The sequence below is a fragment of the Sturnira hondurensis genome, unplaced genomic scaffold, assembly GCF_014824575.4.
Source record: "Sturnira hondurensis isolate 20B ecotype Veracruz unplaced genomic scaffold, ASM1482457v3 Scaffold0014384, whole genome shotgun sequence".
Classification (NCBI taxonomy): domain Eukaryota; kingdom Metazoa; phylum Chordata; class Mammalia; order Chiroptera; family Phyllostomidae; genus Sturnira; species Sturnira hondurensis.
The window spans coordinates 19,130,572-19,151,133 of NW_028087015.1; the positions used below are offsets into that span (position 1 = coordinate 19,130,572).

The 20,562-nt window shown below is 44.6% G+C and overlaps 1 protein-coding gene across 1 annotated transcript in view; it reads left to right on the top strand.

Annotated features, from left to right (window-relative positions):
- FBXL7 (F-box and leucine rich repeat protein 7) overlaps window positions 1-18,917 on the top strand; it is a 344,099-nt gene extending 325,182 nt beyond the window's left edge. The window contains exons 3-4 of the mRNA XM_037063032.1: window positions 9,790-10,401; window positions 15,572-18,917. Coding sequence (XP_036918927.1) covers window positions 9,790-10,401; window positions 15,572-16,308 — 1,349 coding nt within the window. The 3' untranslated portion in view covers window positions 16,309-18,917. The remainder of the gene's footprint in view (window positions 1-9,789; window positions 10,402-15,571) is intronic.
- The last annotated feature ends 1,645 nt before the right edge of the window (window positions 18,918-20,562 follow it).

Here is a 20,562-nt window from a genome sequence, read left to right on the forward strand (position 1 = left end):
AATGCCATGTGCTTAAAAACATAGCCCTGTAGCAGGAGAGCACGGAATTTCTGGCCCACAACGTTCTCAGCGAGATTGTACGATTGTTCTTGAATGCCTCCACCGACCGTGTCCCTTTCTACAGATTTCACCCAACGACTCTGAGAAGTACGTGGAACTGTTTCCCATTTACAAAAGGGGAGCCTGTGGCTCATGAGGGCTCATCAGCTTGCCTCAGGGGATGCAGCTGCACATGGTAGAGCAGACAGGAGTCCAACTCACACATCTTCTTCCCTGTTCTTTCCACCCAAACAGCGTTTCCTGGACTTAAGACACTTACAGATGCCATCCTGATTTTCATTCACTCAGTATTTTTCTAAAGTAAACTTAAATCACTGTTTGGAAACCAAATATTCCAACATTGCCTTACTTGGAAAATGAGTATTACTTGCCAGAAATAGAGGATGTTTTTTTTAAATATTCTATTTATTTATTTTTAGAGAGAGGGGAAGGGAAGGAGAAAAAGTGGGAGAGAAACATCCATGTGTGGTTGCCTTTCATGTGTCCCCCACTGGGGACCTGGCCCGCAACCCGGGCATGTGCCCTGGCTGGGAACCAAACTGGCTACCCCTTGCTTCACAGGCCCGGGCTCAATCCACTGAGACAGACCAGCCAGGGCGGGGGTGTTTTTTTTTTAAATAAAAATAAATTATAGTTAAAAATGAAACCTCAAGCAATAAAAGTGTTATTAAATGCTAGCTAAATGCTGCTGTTTGTCAATGACCTTGAACCTAAGGCCTGCTTTCTTTAAAAAAAAAAAAGAAGGTTAATAAATGTTGAAAGAGATTCCAAAAACGTGCTCGACCCTTGCCTTTTGAGAAGGATGACACGGAAGAGCGGGGCGCTCTCTGTGTCAGGGGTGAAACGTCCTGCTCTCCATTAAAAAAATACATAGTATAAGATCATCTCCCTTTGCCACGTTACATATGAGCAAAAGGAGGGCGCTAAGAAGTTCTCCTTTCAACATAAAAGAAAACCAGAAGAGGCTGATGAACTACATATAGTTTCTGAGGCCACTTGATAGTTAGTTCATTGGGCATAAATTTCCCAAAAGCTTCTTTCTACATATTCATGTTGACAACACAGGCCATTTTGACATTTCAGTGATTATATTTATGACTTTTAGAAAAATGTGGCTTAACAGCTTCCTTAGCAATAACTAATTCTCTTCTGTAGGAGCTAAAGGGCAAAAGAGAATCCATGCCCCGAGTTCAATTCAGAGTCAGAAACGGGATAACCCTGAGAATCTGATGCTCAGGCATAAATCAAGTCAGGCACTGGGCCGGAGGACCAAGCACTCTGATGTCACAGGAGCATCGTCATTGTCCTCAACATCTCAGGGATCACGTGCCATGGCTCTGCCCTCATGGGACTAGTGCAGGTGACTGACAAAGTGGCTGTTTGTTCTTGGAGAGAGTCCTGCCCCAGATCTGATCCTGGGGGTTGCCACCTTCTGGATGACATTGCCAACAAGAACCCCAGAGTCCTGAAATGTACTCGTCCAGGCAAAATGCGGGATAACCTGTCTCTATTAATGCCCACTCTGTTGCAACCAATTCCTTAAATAAGGTCTAGGTGCGCGTATAATGTGAACCACATTAAGAAAAAATATTTTGAAATAAAACAAGAAGAAAAAAGATCCTTCAGGTGGTATTTTTTTCTTCCTTAGCTGGGTTTTAGAGATGTATTTTTTTAAGCTTGAGTTTAAGCTAAGAAAAGAAACCTTGCTTTTTATGGCAAGAGTTCTTGAGTAGAAAGACCACTTATAATGGAAAGCATCTTGCACCAAAGCTTTGGTAATCAGAGAGGGAACATGCAGAGTAGCTTTGCAGATTTTGACTTTGAAAAGCCAGTGTAATGTAAATATGACTTCCTAGAGTGTAAACAACAGTGGTTTGAAAATAAAAACTTGTACAAAACAGGCAGCTGTCTAGTTAGAAGAAAATGTGTCTAATGAGCATGTGTGCCTGAGATGCCACGAATATTTTTAAACTGCACTATAATTACTAGCGATGCACAATTTCCAGGACTTCTGAAACCATGAGAAAAAGAGTTCTTAGGGTTTTTCCCCCAGAAAAAAACAGCTATTTTTTTGTATTCTTTGCATATTTAAAGTAATTTAAGAACACAAAACATAGTGGCTTTGTGTAAATTACATACTTGGAAATGTTTTCAATTATTGAAATATTAATGGAGCCACAAGCTCTTACTTAGGAATCAACTCTCTCTTTGTTTAGACAGCAATTGAATATATCAATATAAAAAGTATAGTTATATTTATTTGACTTCATATCTCCATTGTGTGAAAACAAAGATTCGAGAAAATTCAAAAGCTCGACAAAAATATTGTTTAGTTCAAATGTCTTCACCTTAGACTTAGTGAAAACTGACTTTTCCCCTTAGACTTGTACAAAGTTTCCTATTCTTTTAAATTTTTTTAAAATTTAATTGTTGTTCAAGTACAGTTGTCTCCATGTTACCAGCCCACTCCTCCCAACCCCAGCCATCCCTGCTTTCCACCCTTGATCCTACCCCACTTTGGTTTTCTATTTTTTACCATCCTGGATTTTGTGTGATTTTAGTGCGTTGTCAACAGAGTCTTTCTTCTCTCTCCCTAAAGGAAAAAAAAAAACAAAATTGGAGATCCGAGTCTAGGGGAGCAGTACTTTAATGGGGCTGGGGTGGAGGCCAAAGCAAGGTGGGCTAGAAATTTGCTTTGTAATCCAGTCAAATGCAAACGCTCCTCCCTTCCTAGACCCCAGCTGGGCACTCAAGCAGTAGTAACAACGTGTGTTAGATGTTCCAGTGAAGGAAGGAATCCTGACTGTAGAGCATCTGTAACAGTCCAAATTGCAGTTTTACCACCCAGTGTGTATCCCTGTGCATTCCTTGCAGCCCATCTGTATATTTTTCTGCAAATATCAGTGGTGTGTGCGTTTTTTGTTCTATTTCAGTCTTTTGAATATACCCAGCTTCCAATATCAATAAGTGACATAGGCCACAGAATTTGCATCCTGTTGACAAGTTATGCGATCATTTCTCCTTTAAATTCTCCCGTTCTGCCTTGTGATTCTTACATGTTTATCTCTGTCTTTCTTTGAATCTTACATATTCATAATTAGCAACTTCTTTTCTAGTCCTTATCTTTGTAATTAGCTAGACATGTCCTGTTTTGCAGATTTTTTCTCTAATACCTGTGTCTGTTTCTGTCCATCCCTCCATGCACCCATCTATTTTACCACAAAAATTTTAGAGCCTACCTTTACAAGATTATATTATCGATTCATGTACTTATTCTTGGAAAAAAGCTTGCTCAAAGACTATCTGTAGGGAAAACAGTGGTCTTGGTAGATAAAAAGGACTCTTGCTTTTTACTTTCTGGAAATATTTTATAAGTTACGAAGGTACATTCCTCTCCTAACAGTTTGAGCATTCCTCTTGACATTTCAAGGGACATCTTATCTTCAAATAAATGACTGAGAGTGCGTTTGTGCACCTCTTAGCAATGTCTCTTGCCCAGGATGCTTTGTGAGTGGTATCTCTCCTTATAGCCATGTGGATACCACAGAAGCTGTAGGCAAGGAAGGCTGTTCAACACACTGCTATGTGCCATCTCATCACAGTCCCCACTTCCAGTTATCAAAAAGCCTTCTCAGAATTTAAGGACACTGATGTGGCATCAATGAATTCGGTCCTTGATCAAAGCTTTTGGAAATATATATTTCATTTGGCACATTTTGCAAGTCCTGTTATGTTTTCCTGCTCAAAATAATGTCTGGCAGTGTGGAGACCTTCCACAGACTTTCATCTCACCATTGCCTAGGGGAAAAGGTAAAGAAAGATGTGGTATAATGGCTAAGTTTTACATAAATGTGTACAAATGTATATAATGTATTAAAATCAGCAATGATATCTCTCAGCATTTTTACCAACTCGTGTTTTAGCCCAACACGTATCACGTAAGTGATGCAGACTGACTTTGCCCTAAAAAATTACAGAGGTAGAGATTTGCTTGGACTAGGCATTCAGATATGACAATAAATTCATGCCTCCTAAATATTCTGAATCCATATTTTTTCTTTCTGTTTCTGTTTATATTGCAATGTGATAAGGCCAGGAGGAGGGCCCAAGCTTTCTTCCATCATCTTAGTACTTCCTTAGATCCTGTCTTCTCCAAGTGTATATCCAGTAATCAGGCACCAGCATCCTCATTTGTAAACTCTGTCAGAAAAATCAGCAGCTGTTACCAACGTCCACTTAGCTGCTGGCCGTCTGAAAGAGGCATGGGAGAGAAAACCTTGTACAGAGAGTGCGCTAGGCCTTTCTGCAACCTCCTGCGTAGATGAAACCTCCGACGTGGACGGTGGATGTGATCCTTTTTGGAATGTGAAGCCGTGCTCTATCTTCCTAGTATACAGGCATTTATATTCTGGGGCTCCTGATAGTTCTATATGAAACACTTCTGTTTTTATCGATCGTACCTAGTGGCAATAAATAGCTCCTAGTATCAAAGGATAAGAAAGGCTGTGTAGCAGACATGCATATTTTATTCATAATACTGTTTATTTCTAAATTGAAATATATGTGTTTCGTATTTGGAGCAAATATATATATGTGTTTATATTTATATGAATATATACTAAATATATAATATAAATATTTATAATACAAATATACACAAGCCACGTTAAATTTTTATATTATATAAATATGTGTATTATATATTTAGGTAAATCATTGTTACTTGTCTGAGTCCGTTTGGGCTGCTGTAACAAAATACCACAGACTGGGTGGATTATAAACAACAGAAATTTATTTCTCCCAGTTCTGGTTGCTGGGAAGCTCAACATCAAAATGCTGGCAGCTCTGGTGTCTGGAGACACTTGCTTCCTCAGAGTCAGTGGTCTTCTCACTGCGTCCTCCCAGGACAGAAGGGACAGGGAGCTCCCTGGGGTCTTTCATTAGGACACTAATCATATTGAGGAGGACTCCACCCTCATGACTTAATCAGCTCCCCAAAGCCCCGCCTTCTGATACCATCACCATTGTTACCAAACAGAAAACACAGGGGCTTGGCTGCCTGTCACCCCAAAAGCCAAACTTGTGAGGCAGATGTTGGTGCAAAAGGAAAGGGCTTTTACCCGGGCGCTGTGCAGTCTGGGAGAATGGCGGACTCCTGTCTCAAAGCTCACCGCCTCAGCAACACGAACACACAAACCAGTATCCAAAGTTTCTGCTCCCAATTAAAGTGTAGCCCTTTGGAGCACGCTGGTAACTATTAAGTGGGCATCCAGTTAGCTTAGCTGGTTCCTGACTGCTGTCCATTTCAGGGTCCTTCCTAGAGGCCATGGACTATGCAGCTGCTAAGGCCTCAAGGACACATACTCCCAGGCCAGAGAGCATGCAAACCAGGTGGGAGGAGGGCGAGAGAGAGAGAGAGAGACCCCCTTCTGGAAGCCGCGGGCCACGTGGCTGCCAAGGTCCATGTCAGTGCACCATGCCAGTGCAAGACATTAGGCAGTAAGCCACGAGCAAGCAAGAGCCAGAGGGCATTTTTTTGTTCCCCTGGAATTCTATTCACTTGGATGTGGGACAGATGAGGCACCTTCTCATGCTTTGGGTGGGTCCTCCTTCCAGCCAATCCCCTCTTTCCCCAGGCTAGGCTGAGAGGCCTCTGTGGTCCAGAACCTCCCCCTGCTGTCATTTTGACTTCGATGGCACATGTGCCTGCCTTTGCCTGGTCCCACCCACCATGGGTTCTGGAAGGTGAGGAGGAGTGCTTTTCCCTCTACCAATTATCTTGTTAGCCATGCACATGGTCAGTGTAAGAGCTTCCCCCTGCCACCATCTCGGCCAGGCAGGGAGACTCCCCAGGACCCAACGGACCATCCACCAGTAACACCACAGGGGTTAGGAGTTCCATAAGAATTTGAGGGGGTTATAAACATTCAGACCATCACGTTATTCATCATTCTTTGTCCATTTTAATTACCAGATGCTATTTATTCAATGGTGACAAATCATATCCTTTCAAAAATTCTCTAAGGGTCGTTGACCTGCTAAAGAGTAAGAAGAAAAGGACAAAACAGTCCTGGTGCATACTCTAGTAAAGGAGACATCCAGCTCTCCTGGTCGAAATCTCCTGCCTCCGCTCCTTGTCTCCCCACTTCAGTGAGCAGTGTGGAGCAGCCAGGAACGACTGCTGAGAATCTTGCTGCTATGCCCTGGCCAGCAGCGCTCCTGTCAGGCTCCTGCGTCCTCCCGAGCATAGAATGTTCCTCATAGACGTGTCAGGCCGCCATTGCTCTCTGAGTGTGAATTCCATGACTACTAAGCTATGATTGTTGACAAATAAAAGAAAGAAAAGAAAAACAGAAAGCATGACTGGATTCTCGGCAGTGCTAGGCACTGAGGGTGCACTCCCACGATCCCGTTAGGGCCAGGGGCATCAAAGAGTAAAGATAAGCGAATCCCTGAAAGAGGCAGGTTCTAGGCCTCCACCTCTACTCCCACCATACATGTATTTCATCCCTCAGGGCCTAACTCAAGCTATACTGGTCCCCTTGGAGCACTGTCAAAAGTCTTCTCTTTCAAGATGAATGGAATTTAAGCAGGCAAGGGGGAGATTTCAGAGCCCTCACAGCTGCTAAAATGTCAGAGCTGAAAGTCCAAGATTGCCTTTCCCTCCTGGCCCAAAATAAATTGTCCTGCCTAACGAAAACTCAACTTCAGAGGCAGTTCTTGGAGTTCTCAACTACCATGGTAGCTTGGATGGCAGTTCTGAAATCCTTAACTTATGTTTTTCCTTAAAATGTTACTATTCATTTGAGCTGATTGCAAAAGGGAAAAGTACATGTTTCTTTTCTAGTGAATGATTTAAAATGCTGTATGTATACTACCTGCCAAAGAAAAATACATGCTGAGCTATAAATTATTTGTTTTTAAATAAGTAAGTATTTTCATTCAATTAGAGACATTTACGTGCACCTAGTTTGTACCATAAGCCATGTCAGATACTGCCAGAGCAGACATAAAAAGGGATTTAATCCTTGTTTAAGGACATTTTTAATGTAATAGAAGGTAGTAATGCTGTGTAACAAATCAGTCCCCGACTCAGTATTTTAGCACACATATCTGTATCTCATCTGGGCATTGGTTGCCCCCAGCTGGGCTTGGTTGAGCTTGGCTCTCAGCAGCAGGTTGGATCCAATTCTGCCTGCTCCTTGGGACTCTCCTCATCCTAATACCAGTGGACTAGCCAAGCATGGTTTTTTTCATGCTGATAGAAAAGCACCTGAGGGCAAGCCCAACCATACCAATGGCTTTGGGCACATCACATTCCCTGGAATTCACTGGCCAAAGCAAATCACAAGGCCAAGCCCAGTATCACTAGACCAAGGAAATATACCCTGCCTGGGAGAAGCTGCAAAGTCATACGACAAAGGGTGTGGGGGTACAGGGAGAGATGCAATCTTGATCAAAATAATATAGTCAAGCTCATTAGGGAAAGATACATTTACAAATGCCTATATAACAATGGGTGGGGATTGTTCCGTCCCGTGGAACAGTCAACGGGGGTCCCGAGTCTACCTGAAACGGATGAATAGGGATGGGAGCAAGAGGCGCGTAGAAAGGCAGCAAGACAAAGGATTCTGATCAAGCTGCGAATTTTATTTTGGGCGGGGCTGTTATATAGGGGGCAGGGGAAAAGGGGAGGTGGTTCTGATAGGTTGTCCTGTGCATGCTCACTGCATGCTCCTGGCGACGATTGGTAGGTGGGCGCGTGATCAGCATCTTGATTGGTAGTTAGTACTCGTGATCAAGGGATGCCCACAAGGGTGGGGGCTACCTGGCTCGGCTGCAGCATCCTGTTTGGGGCTGCCTCAGCCAAGCCCTCCTGGTGCGATTTTCTTGATGGATTGCATTCACCATCTTTAGGCCCCGACAGGGGATTCAAGGAGGAAGGAATTAATTATTTCTCAAAGATACCAGGAGGATGTTCTTAGAGAGGGAGGCCTTTGTGCTCAGTTGCAAAAGGTGTTAGTGTTTCAAGAGGAGGACAGAGTGGGCAGAGGCGGACAATAATTCAAAGAGGCTCCATGAGCAAAGTTGTGGACATGTGAAGGACATTTGCAGTGTTAGGTTATAAAGCAGTTCTTTAAAAGGAAAAATTATTGCATTAAAAAAGTATTTGGGTATGAAAATTACAAATAGGCAATCAGTGGAAATTTAGGTGTCAGAGTTTTATGTTTTATGTTATTACTGGAAGTTCTTTGAAAAAAAAGTGTTATAAAATCCCCAAGGTATGAAATATGGAAAAACACACAAGGATAGAATTTTTAAGTCTTTAGAGCTATAATTGGAACTGGAAATGACTGAGAAGTCATCTAGTCCAACTCACTGCTTCACAGATGAAAAAATCTATATTTTGGAGGAAAAAACTCTCCTTTTGTCTATGTGTGTGTGTGCGTGTGTGTGTAAGATATATACACATATTTAGAGAGAATAAATGACTTCCTAGATAAATACATCCACCGACAATGTAAAATATATATTTATAGATATACATTCTTCCCCACACATACATAGAGAGGTGGGGGAACACGAAATGGCAGATTCCCTATAGTAGTTTTCTGAAAAACATAACCCCCCATAAACTTAAAAACCACTGTGGTCCTCATCAAGTGAGCTGTCTCGTTCCAAGGAACAAAATATGACTCGAATTATTCAAGTGCAAAGGGAAGGGGTCGTTACTAAGAAGGAAAAATAAATATTGTCACAGATATCCAGGGCTTGGAAGAACCCTTTGAAATCTAGCCAAAAAGGGGGTTCTCCACAGACCCCGGGCCCCACAGTTGGGGATGCAGTTACCAAAAGGTGGGGGCTGGACACTAGGGACCCCAGTGAGGGCAAAGACAGGAACCGTTTTACCCTCATCGGCCTGGCTTCCTTTCTGAAACTCATTCTCCTCATGTGTAAATGAAGCATTATTTTTTGCCTCACTAAAATATAATGAAAAAGTTAAATCAGTTTGTGTTTATAATATATGAAGGTTCCTCCCAGAATAGAAATAATGAAACTTTGAAGTAGTGCCCTTTAGATAATCCCCATTCATACAGATCGGAGGTCAGTGAACTATGACCCTCAGGCCAAATCCAGCTGGTTCATTCTCATAAAACAAATTTTATTGCAACTATCATTCCTGGTTTTTTTTTAAGATTTTATTTATCTTTAGAGGGGAAAGGAAGGAGAGAAATATCAATGTATGGTTGCTTCTCGTGAGTCCCCTGCTGGGAACTGTCCTGCAATCCAGGCATGTGCCCTGACTGGGAATCGAACCTCCATACTCTGGTTCGCAGGCCCGCGCTCAATCCACTGAGCTACACCAGCCAGGGCGTGTTTTTTACATATTGTTCACGGCAGCTTTATGCACAGCTGGCAGGGTTGAGTAATTGCCACAGAGCCGGACCCCATATGGCCCGCGGTGCCTCCAGTACTTCATATCTGACCCCTTACAGAAAAGTTTGCCTACTTCCCCCCACTCCCCACGCAGCCCCCCTCGCCCCCTGTACAGAAATGAGCCCCTTTCTGGAACTGGCGAAACTTCCATGAGTTCTTGCCTCTGGTGACGGATTCCGCAGGGTCTGCCCAGGATGGGTATCAGTGGAATGAGAGTGTCACTGGGCACTTGCCTCCTTCCAGGGCTCCCCTGGGACCATCATTAACCCTTTGCTCTCTGTCCTTTGCCAGACTCCGACCTGAGCATGCGCACACTGAGCACACCCAGCCCAGCCCTGATATGTCCACCGAACCTGCCCGGATTTCAGAATGGAAGGGGTTCGTCCACCTCCTCGTCCTCCATCACAGGGGAGACCGTGGCCCTGGTCCACTCCCCGCCCCCGACCCGCCTCACCCACCCGCTCATCCGGCTGGCCTCCAAACCCCAGAAGGAGCAGGCCAGCATAGAGCGGCTCCCGGACCACTCCATGGTCCAGATCTTCTCCTTCCTGCCCACCAACCAGCTGTGCCGCTGCGCCCGCGTGTGCCGCCGCTGGTACAACCTGGCCTGGGACCCGCGCCTCTGGAGGACTATCCGCCTGACGGGCGAGACCATCAATGTGGACCGCGCCCTCAAGGTGCTGACCCGCAGGCTGTGCCAGGACACACCCAACGTCTGTCTCATGCTGGAAACCGTAACTGTCAGTGGCTGCCGGCGGCTCACGGACAGAGGGCTTTACACCATTGCCCAGTGCTGCCCAGAACTGAGGCGCCTGGAAGTCTCAGGCTGCTACAATATCTCCAACGAGGCTGTCTTTGACGTGGTGTCCCTTTGCCCCAACCTGGAGCACCTGGATGTGTCAGGTAAAGGGCAACCAATCTCTGAAGGCCTCAGTGGGGCCTTCCCAAGGCACCGCCCCAAAGCAGTAGATGACTTTGCCACTTGGGAGGGGCCGCCTCTTGTTAACCATCAGAGATGGAGGGTGGGTGTGAAAGGAGCGGACAGCTAGAGAAACTGTCTCTGTGTAATTACACCCCCGGAGGCCAGAGGTATCTCTTCCATCAAATGACGTCAACTTCTTAGAATTTAGAGGCATCTCTTTATCTGGCACTTTAAGTTAGATGGACTTTTAAACGTCTTTCCTCCCGATGACTCTCACAGTCATTTCCGAGCAACCATAGATAATGGGAACCGAGTACCCTATCAGAGGTAAATAGGGACCCAGTGTCTCACTCAGGCGCGGGGAGTTTAAAACCACCCCTACATCCCTGAGTGTATGCTCTTCCAGAGCCCAGGCAGTGCTGGGGGCGAGCGTCTCCTTATATCTCACTGCACTTGACCCACCTGTGGGTTGATTCTGTATCTTTTCTTAAGCAAAGCTTTCAATTACACCGGCCAAAGGTAAGGCCTATTGAGTGGGGCTTTTAGTTCTTTTAAACATGGAGGGAAATCCCAGCGTGGCTGCTTTGCTCAAAAACCTCTCTCAGGCAGGAAGAATTAAAACCCAGACTCACACTTTGGCGCCAGACATGGATCCGGCCAGACTCACAGCCTCCCTTTATCTCCTCTGTGCCCAGTGAAAAGATGAGCATTCAGGGGGCTGAGATGTGTAAGATGCATCAGGGGGTTAAAGAAATGAGCAGCATGAGCCACAACAGCAGGGATAGTTGGGGGAGGGTCAAGGAGTAAGACCCACGGTGATGGGCAAATAAACAGAATTCGGGATTTACAAGCACCTGAGGTACATGACACCCTCTGAAAAAAAACGAGGTAAAAGCCAGCTCTCTCAGCTTGCTCTCTCTTTCGAAAGCCGACATCTGAAAATATTTCAGATGACAGTCAATTATTTTGTGCAGATTCTTTCCCTTGCTGGCAAGCAACTCCTTGCTCCCCTCCTCAGCTGGCTTCAGTACAAAACCATAGTAACCATATGTTCAGTTGCGAGCAGCCATTGGCATAAAGAAGCAGGAAACGAAGAGATTTTCTTACATTTTTCCTCCAAGGAATTCTGGAAAGAGAAAGCACTGTGATGTGGTGGAAACTTATTTCAAAACCTTGTGATCTGGGACAATTTGCAGCTTTCTCTAGATATGTTTCGTCTTCAGCTAAAAAAAAAAAAAAGGGCAGGGGATTGGACTCTTTAACCTTCTAAGATTCTGGGCATCATGGGCCTCTTTTACAAACACCTCATTTTCTTTTCTTTTCTCTGATGAGGAAATGATTTATTTTTGGAATCCCCATCTTCATTAAAAGGACTCCCCATGCAAATTTAGTACAGGCTGCAAGTAATTGTGCCCTGTCTGTCCTTTGGAGTCCTGTTGAAATTCAATGCAAACACTACTTTGGCTACTTGAGAATGGAAATTCCTGGGCTCTAGCTTGAGTGAGTGGGCCCTGCGCGGCCTCTTTGACTAACCATTATGGAAGTCTGCATGCCCTTCCTCTATACCAATCTGACTAATTTGCAGATCCAAATATACAGGGTCTAGCAGAAGTAACGCCTGCTTGAGCATGTTTGGTAAGGTAATAATATGGGTGTGATAATTTATAGTTTCAATTTAAATATTTCACCTAAAATGTCAGACGGTGTGCTTCAGTGTGATATTGTTATATTATAGAATGGCATGCTTACAATTTTGTAATAAAAGACTTTGTAATTTAAAAAAGGCGTTATTTGTGCTGAACCCTGTAGTTGTATAGGCCCTCACATGCCTCCCAGAACTCTCCCTGTGATGTGTACACATAAAAAACAAAACAAGGGGACCCTGTAACTCACCAGGAGCATAAAATTTCAGAAATGGGGCGAGGGGGGAGGGACTTAAAAGGTCCGAGAAGCTCTAAGGATGAACGTAACACTACCTCTGAAAGGCGCCCTCATTTCTGAGGGAATCTGGAAATTGTTATATCGATATAGGGAGCAGCCAGAAGGCCGAGGCAGGTGATTTCACTCGTGACTTGTTCTCCTCAGTTTTTCCAGCTGGACTCTGATACTGGCCACCTTCTCCAAGGCAATAGCCTTGACTCTAGAGACTCGTTGCTGGTCTGGATCTTAACTGCCCGGAGGACATGAGATCGCCTCTCCGGTCTCCAGCAATGCAGAAAATGCCCACCTTGAAAGCTATCTTTTCAAGTCAGTAAAAATTACTATAACTAGCTGTAGTGTTTTTTTTAAATTATTACATTTTACCTTTTATAAATGTTTAGTCAGGGTTCTCCAGAGAAGCATAAGCAACAGTGGATCAAGAGTTGAGAACCTTTGCCCTAGTCTCACTGAGCCTGGGACGTCTCGTCTTTAAAAAACAAAGGTTAAATTGGATGACTTCTAAGGTTCTCTCTCTGTCTGTAATGTATGAATGCACAAGCTAACCACAGATATTACCTGCTGAGCCATGGACCAATGTCTTTTTAACCCAAACTCAACCAATCTGTAGGTATTAAAGCTAAAGTTAAAAATTTTAAATTACTGATTGAAAATAAACATGTCAAAATAGTTTCTTTACAAAAACTGAGCTAAACTAGTATTTCATTATATTTGGAACTAATTTTCAAAAACCAAGCATGTATTTCCTTGGCCCAAATACAGTATCTTTTCTGTAGGGCAACAAATTTTGCTTAATATTTAAAATATACATGTATAAAAATAGCAAAACAAAACTAAGTATTTAGGAACAAAGTCTATCATACATTCTTGAGAAACACTGTGCCTTCACAGGGACCATAGACGGGTCCAACCACTACTATGGACATACAAATTCAGCGGAAGCGGGATCAGAGTTAATCTAGAAAAAGAAACACAAAACGAAGGAAGATTTCAAAGCCAAAGTACCCACCACCTCCTACAAAACCAGGGAGCCCCTGATGAGCTGCATCTCTGTTCTCCAGTGCTGCATTGTATGCTCTGCTCCTTCCTGAAATGCTTTGACTTGCTAGCACGTGGCTTTTGAATGGCGTTTCTCCCAGGACCTGAATTTTACATGAGTTTCCTGGGCAGCCTGCCAGGAAATGGGAGGAAAGTCCCAGTTAGCGCTATTGTGCAGCTGCTTGGAAGCCTTGGATAATACTTGAGCAACAAGGCACAGAGGTGCCGGAGGTGAGGCACCTAGCTTAAGATCTGCCAGATCTTAAGGGACAGGGCAGAGAGAAAGTGAGCAGTCTGTGTAGTGAAATGACCCATGTATACATATGCATTTGTTTGTACACTATATGGACTATGCATATTAATTATTCACACACTAAAAATACACTGTGTGCATGTTATGTGGTAATATATAGTGAACTGAATTATACAACAAAATGTTTCGTATGGTATATAAATATATAATAATTATATAATATGTAGTGCATATATGTATATAATTTATACACACACATGTTCTTAGGGGAAGAAGGGTTAAAAACAATGTTTAAAGAGGCGTCCAAAGATATCTTCCTGAACTTAATTTCTTTATCTGTAAAATGGATTGTTTTAAAAATATGGTAAAAAATGTTTATAAAAACCCTTTGTAGACTTCACAGTTCCACACAAATGAAATGCATTATAATAAAGCAGACAACTGTTTTTCAGTGTAGATATTCCTCAGCCAGGGCCGAAGTCCTGAGGACACTTAAATGTTGGAAATTGGATTATGCTATCCGATCTTCCTATAGAAGACTCTGTGCATTCCACAGGCCATTCACTCTTTCATTCTGCAGGTATCTAGTGAGCACCGGCTAGGACCCAGGTGTGAGGGATACAGCAGTGAGCAGCCCAGAGTTCTTTTTATCAGAAGCTGACATTCCAGAGTGGGGACAGCGAATACAAAAGTGAACAAATGAATCCAGAATGTCACAAAGTGATAGAGAATACTGAAAATGAAAGGGAGTCAGGCGGGGGAGGAAAGAATTGTCCAGTAAACCGACCTGTGCTCAGAGACCAAAGAAAGTGGGGGGTGAGTCCATGGAGATCTGGGACAGCCCTGTCCAGGGCGCGACCGTGAAGCAGGAAGATGTGTGGGGAGTATGCAAAGTAGCAAGAAGGCCGGTGGGGTCCAAGAAGTGAGGAAAGACGTATGGTCAGAGTGCCCAGCTGCCGGTCCTTCAGGCCCCCTGAGGTTTTGTATTTTACACTGGGAGTGAAATGGGTGCCATCTAAAGGCTGTGAGCAGAGTGACATGTTTGCAGTTCTTTCTATAATCTCTCTGGCAGCTGCGAGGAGACCAGAAGGTTGGAGGTAAGGCAGGGCAGGGAGACTGGCAGAGAGGCTAGAACGATCCAGATGACACAGTTACTCTTTCTTTACCCAGGAGAGTTGAATTGAATCCCCAGATGGTCACCTTCTTAGACTAATAAGTGCATGCATTTCCCAGAGAACTTGTCGGAGCATGTCCCTACCATTATCTGGTTTTGCATCCTCATCATTTCCCAAAGCGAGGGGCACACCTCCTGTTGAGTCCCAAGTTATAAGGAAAGCCTTGAAACAGAAAAGTTAAGCCTCTTGCCTGAGGCCATAAAAAATAGACTTGAAACATCTGTGACTCCCAATCAGAGTTCCTTCTGCCAAACCAAGGCCAAGGCCAGGGCTTCTTTTACTTATGGTACTTCTTTGGACCAGAGAGTTCCCAAGCCATTGCAGCAGACCACTGCAGGGGAAAACCAGCCTTTATTGAACTTCTAGAACATTCCAGGACCAAGGCATGATATTTACACAAATGTCTCATTTCTTCTTCACAATCACCTTTCAGGGAATGTCATTGTCCCCATTTTAAGACAAAGGCTTGATTTGCCTCATGTGTGGCAACTAGTGATGGTCTGGAACTGGAGCCATCGTCTTTCTGATCCTAAAGCCTGTGAATCCCCTAAAGCCCCAAAGTACTTTAAAAAAAATCAATGAACACCCATTCTTGCTCTCCTTCTATGTAGAGGTTAAGTAAAAAAGAGGTAACATGGGGATCTGGCTTGGGAGGAGGGCAGGAATCTGTCATGCCTCATCCAGGGGTGAGCCCACCACCCCATTCACGGCAGTTGCTCTGAGCGTGTGTTCTGTCTCTCTGTGTAGGGTGCTCCAAAGTGACCTGCATCAGCTTGACCCGGGAGGCCTCCATTAAACTGTCCCCCTTGCATGGTAAACAGATTTCCATCCGCTACCTGGACATGACCGACTGTTTTGTGCTGGAGGACGAGGGCCTGCACACCATCGCGGCGCACTGCACGCAGCTGACCCACCTGTACCTGCGCCGCTGCGTCCGCCTCACCGACGAGGGCCTCCGCTACCTGATGATCTACTGCACGTCCATCAAGGAGCTGAGCGTCAGTGACTGTCGCTTCGTCAGCGACTTCGGCCTGCGGGAGATCGCCAAGCTGGAGTCCCGCCTGCGGTACCTCAGCATCGCTCACTGTGGCCGTGTCACTGACGTGGGCATCCGCTATGTCGCCAAGTACTGCAGCAAGCTGCGCTACCTCAACGCGAGGGGCTGCGAGGGCATAACGGACCACGGCGTGGAGTACCTCGCCAAGAACTGCACCAAACTCAAGTCCCTGGACATTGGCAAGTGCCCTCTGGTCTCTGACACGGGCCTGGAGTGCCTGGCCCTGAACTGCTTCAATCTCAAGCGGCTCAGCCTCAAGTCCTGCGAGAGCATCACGGGCCAGGGCCTGCAGATCGTGGCGGCCAACTGCTTCGACCTCCAGCTGCTCAACGTCCAGGACTGCGAGGTGTCCGTGGAGGCCTTGCGGTTTGTGAAGCGCCACTGCAAGCGCTGTGTCATCGAGCACACCAACCCTGCCTTCTTCTGAAGGGACAGCTCCTATCCGGCGCTGTTTTCAGACAAACATGAACAAAGCGAAATGTGTTTTTCTAAAGCAGCATATGTAAGCACCGACACCCACTCATAACAGCTCTTTCTTCCAGGAAGGTTCTTAGGCATCTGGCTTTTATTTTTTTCTAATTGCCTGGGGCAGCAGAGGTCATGGAAAGGAAGGGGGTGGGGTGGGCAGGGTAAAGTTCTATTACACTAAATGATGTTGTTGTTCAGGTCATTTGCAGGCAGTTTCTGTTCTCACCACAGATGTACCTCAGAAAGCTGATTCCGTGTGGTTGGATTGGAGACGCCCGGTTCTGTCTCTGTCTCCTCCTGACCACATTTCTGGGGTTCTGTACCCCACCCCTCAATCCCCCATCCTTCTGCCTCCAACGGCAACCACATCAAATCATCAGAATAATAATTCCGCCCATACCTCCTCCTCCTCCTCCTTACGCTCTATTGACTTAAGCCACATGCCTCTACATCCAAGCAAATTCTTATTAAATTCATGTCACAGCCCCTGGTAGATACAAAGTACTTTGAAACCTTTTAAAAGAATCTCTTTCAACAAGCAACACAGTGGAGGAGAGACCTGCATTCTGCCACCGACCAGCTCTGTGATCTTGGACAAAACATTTGACCACTTTGGGCTTTCGTTTCCAGAACTAAATCAGAGACCATCCAGCCCAAGAGTTTTAGCTTGATGCCCATTTCAGAATGGAGGGAACTGAGATGTCAATCCACACAAGTACCTTGGCATAGAACACACAGAGCATCTGCCACCTCCTCCAAGGGTGCAAATTCCAGGGATGCTGCAGGAGATTCAGAAGTGCCAACACCAGGGTCCTGCGTGTCCTTCACTCCAACCTGAGTATCACTCCCATCCATGGTTGTTTGGGTGGGTGAGTCTCTTGGTCATCTTCTCCCACTCTGCTGGAGCAACCCCCTTAATAGCACCTCAAAATCCCTGATCACAGCAAAGCCCATACCCCCCCCCAGTCAAGCTGATCTTTCAAATGGAGAGTTTTTGAATGGAGGAAAAACCCTCGTGATTTTTAACTAAGAAACAAGGCCCCAAGCAGCACAGTCCTGTAAGGTTTCCCTGCCTCCTCTGCATGCGCACGAGGCCTGCAGCATGCCCATCTGCCCTGCAGCTGACGGGAACAGACACCTCAGTCCGTGGCCATTCCCATCACATTTCTACTTTTCTCATCTATTTATTTTTCTGTGCATCCAGACTTCATCACATAGAGCCTGTTGGGGTTAAGTCATAATGTTTAATTGTGCAGACTGCCACTTCGTGTGCCTTCCCCTGTGGCTGTCTGCATGTTCTCCGTCAAAGAATGCAGGGCAGGCTTCCAGGTGTTCCAATACTGTTCGCTTGGAAATGCCAGACAAATGGAAGAGGGAACACACTGACAGAGCTTAGGCGCTGGTTTACCAGCCAGCGTCCTGGAATAGGGCATTAAAGTCATTGCCAAGTATGAATTTTAAAGGTCCAATTTGGATAGCAACCCATTTGCTAGCCTCATTCACGTGAAATCAGGATGCCAGAAGAAATTCCATGGCTTATTTTCATCAAATTGAGTTGCCTTTTGTCAATAAACACATGGCCTTTCCCAAATTATTCTGTGGCCACGCCCCTCCTTCATCAGTGTTCAAATCACCCATCCTTCCTTTCTCAAAGCGTCCGCCACCCAAACCCAGAACCTCTGCATCTCCAAGGCAAGCGTGTGGAATCAGTTTCAGACCAAGCTTGCACAACGCTCGACAACTGCACTCCCACTGTAGGCTCCCTGCGTTCCTTTGTCTTCTGTTGTGAGGGAGACAGAGTGAGGTGGTGTCTGCCCAGGAGATTTCTTTCATGCATCATGGGAAATGCACTCTTCTTTCCAGTCAACATAATCAACCAATCAGACGTGCAATCAGGCCCATGGGGCGGGGGCCCGGAGGACGTGGGTAGGTAAATTGTTTGGCTGGAGATAATATCTAGTGATAGCCATAGAGTTTAGAATCATAAAAGGGTTTGAAGGTCGCATTCCCCTGCTCCGTGACTTGTGACCTTGTCTAAAGCTTTAGAATTTGAGAGTCACAAAGGATTGTTCCTAACCCTTGGCACTGGGGTCTTCCAACTGAGCTGTTTTCACACTCCCAGAATGAGAAGGGAGGTCCAAAATGGTTCCCTGCATCAGAGAAAGAGAGTCCTCATGCAAATATTTTATCACCACCACTTGACCACAACATCTACACTGTCTTCCAAATAGGAGACAAAGACAACTTTCATACTGATTGCCCAGCACATACCGTCTTTCCCACTTTCCCCTGTTCCCTCCGTCTTCCTTTCCATTCTGCTTCCCCTTGGGCTGTGAATCTCTGACAGAGGTTACTGGGGAAATAGCTCAGCAGATTTTTAGAGACCAAACAAAAGGCCTCAGTAGAAAATTTATCTGTTTTAAAACATTGCTTCCTTCCTGCCTCTGCTAAATTGAATGCTCATTGTGTTTTTTTTTATCCTAATGTTCAAATCACTGCGTGCTGTATGAATCTAGAAAGCCTTAATTTACTACCACCAAGAAATAAAGCAATATGTTGGTAATTGGGTCAAGTGTCATTTAATATCCTGGCCATAGGACCTTGGTGTTCAGATAGGACACTGAAAAGTGGGGAAGAAACTTGCCTTATGTTAAAGTCAAGAGCAAGTCAGATCACTGTGGCCGTTGTCCCTGTAAAGTTGCATCCTTGGTTTTGTCACTTCCCTTGGCTCAGTGACTTTAGCTGGAAATGAACAAGTAAGTGAAAAGTCTTTATCACCTCAGTTTAGTTCAGGCCTTCAGTTCTATACTTGCAAGATATATTTTGGAATTCATAGTTTTTCACATTTTAGGAAGCTGCCTGTGACATACTTTGTAACACACCTAGTAAAGTCTGGCATGGCATCCTTCATTAAATGTATTAATATGTCTGCATAAGATTATTGGAAACTGTACATAGCTTGCATCCCTTTAAGTCAGGTTCTGTCACCAAATTAGTTTATGCCAAACATAAATTTTTAAAAACTTCTGGGTTTTTTTCATATCTTTCTAGATTTCAGAGTTATGGGTAAATAACTATGCACCTAATTATACTTCTGGCACTGATTACAAACATTGGAGAAATCTTCAAAATTATGTTGACCATTAGTTATTACACTAAAGTAAAAGTTTAGAAAATTAAAAAGTCTTAGAGCATTAAAACCTGGAAGAATAATATGGCAACTTGACCTAAAAGGAAAAATTATCAATCAGTTGGAAAAAGAGAAATGACAAATCTCTACTCACTCAGACCTTTAGATCCGAGAAATCAATATGACAGCAAGGACTGACAGATGAAAGGCAAATTTCATCTTTAGCAAGTAAGAAGGCCTTAAAATATATCGAATTTAAGTCTATTTGTCTTCAACCTTCTTCTCACCCTACGTGAGCTGCTTAATTGCCCTCACATAAACCAAGAGGGCTGCTAACCTCCTTAGAACATTAACCTGAGGTAGCCCCCTGCATCTTGTCAAGATCTCAGAATAAATTAAATTCATTTTCCCTTTACATGTGTTCAGAATTAGGACAAGTTTTCAAGAACTTTGGTGTCCAAGAGCATGCAACATGAAACCAAAAGGTGAAATATTTTTAAGGGGAAAGTTATACGATACATTGCTTACCAGGTCTAAATTTTCACAGAGACGTCACCAAATTCAATTCATTGGTTCAACAGCTAACAATCATGATTAGCTGAGAGAGGGGTTATTCTGATAAAACGGGGGGTTATTCTGAATAGACAGTAGAAGGAGACAGAATAAAGACTAGGTAAATACTGCAGTGAAAATACTCACGTGAAAAATCTATGAAACAAATTGGTTTTCCATGTGCTGTGAACCAAATGGTTTCTTCTTGACCCTACACCAGAAGCTGTCCTTACCATTCCAGGGAGGAGCGGGGCAGGGGGAAGGGAGCGCCTATCACCGGCCGTGTGCCATGGACGCTGGTGCCATCACTGGCACTTGCCAAAACACAGCTCCAGCTGCCTAACAGCGACTCGGGAGGATTTCATTAAGGTGTCCACCAGTGAGCGAAGCTGTTGCCATGAGGGAGAAAATGTTTCCAGAGACACTCGTATTGGGAACACCGCACCCGGGAATGCCCTCGTGATCACTCCTTTTCCCTTTGAGTATATCACCATCTCCTAAAGCCACAGGTCCATTTGTTAAAGCTTTTTT